This window comes from Vitis riparia, chromosome 4 (genome assembly GCF_004353265.1).
Source record: "Vitis riparia cultivar Riparia Gloire de Montpellier isolate 1030 chromosome 4, EGFV_Vit.rip_1.0, whole genome shotgun sequence".
Lineage (NCBI taxonomy): Eukaryota > Viridiplantae > Streptophyta > Magnoliopsida > Vitales > Vitaceae > Vitis > Vitis riparia.
The window spans coordinates 22,164,077-22,169,321 of NC_048434.1; the positions used below are offsets into that span (position 1 = coordinate 22,164,077).

At 34.1% G+C, this 5,245-nt stretch overlaps 1 protein-coding gene across 1 annotated transcript; it reads left to right on the plus strand.

The window, feature by feature from the left end:
- Positions 1-2,538: 2,538 nt before the first annotated feature.
- LOC117913332 (WAT1-related protein At1g25270-like) lies at positions 2,539-4,906 on the plus strand. The gene is made up of 4 exons (XM_034828272.1): positions 2,539-2,735; positions 3,128-3,190; positions 3,328-3,444; positions 4,636-4,906. The coding sequence occupies exons 1-4, from the start codon at positions 2,539-2,541 to the stop codon at positions 4,904-4,906; spliced, it is 648 nt and encodes a 215-aa protein (XP_034684163.1).
- Positions 4,907-5,245: the final 339 nt, after the last annotated feature.

Genomic DNA, 5,245 nt, shown 5'->3' on the forward strand with positions numbered 1-5,245 from the left:
TGGAGACAGATTGTTGTCAGTTTGTTCAGAAATGCCTAGAGTGTTAGATTCATGGTGATCTCATTCATGCACCGCCATTAGAGTTACATACTTTGACCTCGTCATGACCATTTTCAGTATGGGGTATTGATATTATTGGGAAGATTTCACCAAAATCTTCCATTGGTCGTGAGTTCATCTTAGTTGCCATAGATTATTTCACCAAGTGGGTGGAGGCTGCATCATATGCCAGGTTGACATCTGCTTGAGTTGCCAGTTTCATTAGGTCACACATCATTTGCTGCTATAGGATTCCTCATGAGTTGATTTCAGATAGAGGGGTGCACTTCCGAGTTGAGGTAGATACTTTGTTGTAGAAGTATGACATCCGACATCATAGATCTTCTGCATATAGGCCATAGACCAATGGGGCAGTAGAGGTAGCAAATAAGAACATTAAGAGGATTTTTAGGAAGATGGTTGGGACTTCTCGAGATTGGTCAGAGAAACTCCTTTTTGCATTGTGGGCATACCGTACCTCTTTTCGCACTTCTACAGGAGCTACACCTTACTCTCTAGTAGTATGGAGGTTGTTTTGCCAGTTGAGACAGAGATGGGTTCATTGAGAGTAGCCCTTGAGCAGCAGATTTCTAAGATAGAGTGAGCTCAGGCTCGATTTGATCAACTTAACCTTTTAGATGAGAGGATATTGAGAGCAACGGATCATGTTTAGGCCTATCAGAGGAAAATGGGTCGTGCCTTCAGGAAACGGGTTAAGCCTAGACCATTAAAGAAAAAGGATTTGGTTTTGAGGATTCTCAGAGGTTTAATTGGAGACCCTAGAGGGAAGTTCAGACCTAGTTGGAGTGGGCCTTATGTTATTCGAGAGTTAACTCCAGAAGGGGCTACATGGTTGACCGATTTAGATGAAAACCAATTTTTAGAGCCTACCAATGTGGATTAGCTGAAGAAGTATTACGTTTGAGATTATGATCGCAGGATAGGTGACCATCATTTCGATTAGCCTTACACTTTATCACCTTTATTAATATATTGGACCGTTGCTAACCCATCGAGAGAGAGAGATTCAAGAGAGCGATTATGCCATGGTTGCAAGTGGTAGATGCCGCTATCATTTGTTAGGTTACACAGAAAAGGGGAGAGCGAGAGAGAGAGAGTAAAATTCATAATTTCATCTAGAAGTGGATTATTTTGTATTGAAGGTAGATAGCTGATTGATGACAAGGACAAAAACCGACTCATCAATAACTATACGAATGGACCGGAACATTTTAGTGGTGAAAGAAGGAGCTTTTATTGAATCAGTGCGTAGGATATTGGGTGGGTTCCTCATTCAACTAATGTCTTTTCGGTCTTTCCAGAGGAGGGTATTCTTATAGGTTCATAATTTAATTTGCGTATTAGGTAGGGAAGGTACTGTTTTTTTTTCAAAAACTTGACGAGCTTCTCTGTAATTCAGAACCGTAAAAACTGATGATTGATGTAATTTATCGAAAGAACATCTGAATATATACGACCATGGGAAAGTAAGACTGGTTTTCTGTGTCCATGTTGGAAAGCATCAATTCAAAGAAGATTGGACACATTTCAAATACGACTAGTCCTCATGTTTCTCCACCAAGCAAAGCTATTTGTACCCGTCCTCCTGTCCATGCCTCCACCAAGCAAAGCAACCAATGAAACTTCTCAACAGTGTCCTCCATTAGCATGTGGGGATCTGACGCTAGCAAGTCCAAAAGGGAATTCGGAAAATTGAGACCACAATCACTTGATATGCTAAGTTAAGCTAATAATCTTGTGATATTAAAAACTCCCTTCGCTCTGATATTTTTCTCCTTCTTTCATCCCGAAGTCCAGCCCATGAAAAAGATGGATGTAGCCCTCTGGAATGAAGGCTATGAGTTGAAGTAAAGCTAGTGGCTGAAATGCTTTTAAGAGAACTCTCATAAATGCTGTCGGGCCAACAAGGATTTCCACATTTACCATCATAGGCAATTGCAAATGTGTGGTGATAATTCAAATGGCAAAGCCTCTGAGTGGATTGCCACATTTAGATCCACCACGTAGTCACGAGCCAGTGAGTCCAAGTTTTAGGTTATGTTTGGCTCCCAGAATATCAAGAAAGAAAAAACAAAATACAAAAGTAAATAGTTTTTCATGTTTGGCTTCATTGTAATTTTTTTAAAATTAAATATAATTAAAATTAATTAGAAATTTATACATTTTAATTTTTTTTAATTTTTATATAATAAAGGAAATTAAGTGAAATGAATTTAAAAAATAAAATAAAAATAATTTATTGATCTTAAATCTATTGTTTATTTTTTTTTTCATTTTTTCTTTTCTTTCACTTTTTCTTTTCATTTTCTTTCCCTCACATTTTCTCATAAATTTTCTGAACCAAACATAGCATTAAAGTATGTCTGGCTTATAAATATACTCATTTGGTTTGAGTTATGAAGACACTCAAATCATCCAACATTCCTGAAATATATAAGCAGCTTTCGTGTTTGTCTTAGTTCTGCATTGAGACATTACATGGCTGGAAAGTTGGTATGCCTTTTCGAAGGGCTGAAACCAACGATAGCAATGGTGATGATTCAGATAACATTTGGAGGGATACACGTCCTCTACAAATTAGCTAAGAACGATGGCATGAGCATGAAAATCATGATCGCCTACAGAATGATCTTTGCCACAGCTTCAATGGTTCCTCTTGCTTTAATCTTAGAACGGTGACTTCTACAGTATCTTTCCATAGTTTGGTCTATATTTCATTTTCCCTTTATTTTTTTTTTCCCATTTTGCATCAATGTTCGCTTAGTACGATTCTTTCCTTCCTCCGTTTTCTTGGTTCCTCATGTAATCTAGTACGTTTGTAGAAGAAAAAGGAGTGGATTGTTGAAAATATAATACCTAGGAGATCATACTAAACATTCTGGCTTCTTGTTTTCTTGGTTCCTCATTATAATCTAGTACGTTTGTACAAGAAAAAGGGGTGGATTGTTGAAAATATAATACCTAGGAGATCATACTAAACATTCTGGCTTCCGGTACTAGTGTAGGAGATTCATCTTCCATAATGTCTTTTGATTTTCTTTCTTTTTTTTTTTTTTCCCTCAAACAGGAACTCTAGACCAAGATTGACAGGACGAATCTTCTTCCTAGGTTTCATCTTAGGCATGTTTGGGTAAGAAATAATTACAGCTCGGATGCATGTCCTTGGTTATTTCCTCTAACTATATTTTCTGCAAAACCTTTTATTAATTATCGCAAATTTACTCTCTTAACAATCTTCTTAACTTACCTCGGACGTATTCATTTCAGGGGCTCATTAACCCACAATTTATATGTTGAGAGCTTGGTTTTAACATCTGCAACATTTGTAGCAGCAATGACTAATCTTACTCCTGCCCTGACATTTATCATGGCTATCATTTTAAGGTAATTGTCTTAAAATCATGGTGATCTCTCTATGATTAATTTCATTTGAAATGAGGAGAAAATTATCTCAATCATTTTCACATAGGTTTTTTACATGTTGATGGAAAAAGAACTATCATGGTATTGGGAGGCAAAAATGGAAAACATCAATCACTTGATAGAAGTTGGTGGCTTGGAGCAACTTTTATTGTCATTATAGTTATGATGTTGTAGTCTCGGCTCTGAAGAAAATGAAAATGGTCTACTAAATAATCATGCCTTAACATAAACTGCACTTGGTTTGACTTTATTGCTTTCCTTTTTTCGGTGATTATACTGTATTTGGCATGACCAATCCAAGAGGACTACAGATTATTTGATTAAGTCATAAAAAGTGAAATTTTATGTAGTCGCTATCTTGTAAGAAGCAATTGGCGTGCTTGATTCTACTTGTAGTTTAATTTATTCATTTTTTAAAATAAAATGTTAAAAAATGGTATTCAATTTGTTTAAATATTTAGAATATGATAAAAAAAAAAAAAAAACTAAAATATCAATACTTTTTTATTCTCAAAATTAAAAAAAAAAATTCAAAAACATTATAAAAGAATGAAAGAGGTTTTTTTTTTAATCCTGTGATGCAATTATGAGACATGTTTTTGTATTTTATTTAAAATAAAATTAACACTATAAAAAAATTAAATATTTATAAAATTAAAAATATTTATGTTTTTTTGTAAAAAAATAAGAAAAACATGTATTATTATATATGTATGTATATATTCATATTTAATATTAATTGAAAATCATACATCTAAGTATTATTTTATGAAATATTATGTACATATTATTTATTTATTGAACTACAAATTATTTTTTTAATTAACTTTTTTTTTTGCTTTGTAAAGTGTGTAACATAAAAATCTAAAAAGAAAGGAAAATAAAAAAAATATAAATTTATATTTTATGACATACATATATATTATATGTCAACTTAAAATTATTATTACATTCCACGTAAAAAAAAATGTAGAAAAAAGATCGGATAATATCTCATTACTTTACATAATCTATAAAATTGAATATGAGACATGATGCCATCCTCAACCAAATACATAATAGGTTATATTATTTTATCTCTTATTTCATACCAAATATAGGGTTAAGTATATATTAAGAAATAAAACCTAAGCTCTTGCCTTCTATATTTAGGATGGAAAGATTGGCAATTAGAACTGATGCTGGAAAGGCTAAAGTTTTGGGCACTATATTGAGCATAGGCGGTGCAATGATTTTTACATTTTACAAGGGAATTGGGATCAATGTGTGGACGACCAACATTAACTTGCTACATCATCATGCCATGACAACATCAAAGCAGACATCGGCAAAGGAAGCATTGGGCGCATTGCTGGGTGTGGGTAGTGGTGTGTCTATCGCAATCTGGATGATAATCCAGGTGATTTTCCTTTTGAGATTTTAATCTCTACGTGCCATCCCTACTAAATTAGAAAATTGTTTCTTATTTTCTTTTTACCCCTTTTGTCTCATCAGGCAAAATTGAGTAAGGTATATCCACCTTACTCTGCCACTGCTCTCACGTCTATATGTGCATCAATACAGTCAGTGGCATATGCAATGTGTACCGAGGAGTGGGCTGCATGGAAGCTTGGTTGGAATATTAGACTTCTCACTGTTGTATATACGGTAATGTCCGTCCTTCAAATAATTGTGAATTTGCAAGGAAATATAAGCAAATATAATAAGCATTTATTGACAAAGGCTAATAGAGCTTATGCTTTTGCTTCCTATTAACTATATG

Bases quoted from the DNA above. Each gene is read 5' to 3' on its own strand.
- LOC117913332 (XM_034828272.1), top strand. From the start codon at position 2,539: ATGGCTGGAAAGTTGGTATGCCTTTTCGAAGGGCTGAAACCAACGATA. The intron at 2,736-3,127 runs GTGACTTCTACA...TCCCTCAAACAG, and splicing joins CTTGCTTTAATCTTAGAACG to GAACTCTAGACCAAGATTGA. The intron at 3,445-4,635 runs GTAATTGTCTTA...TTCTATATTTAG, and splicing joins ATCATGGCTATCATTTTAAG to GATGGAAAGATTGGCAATTA.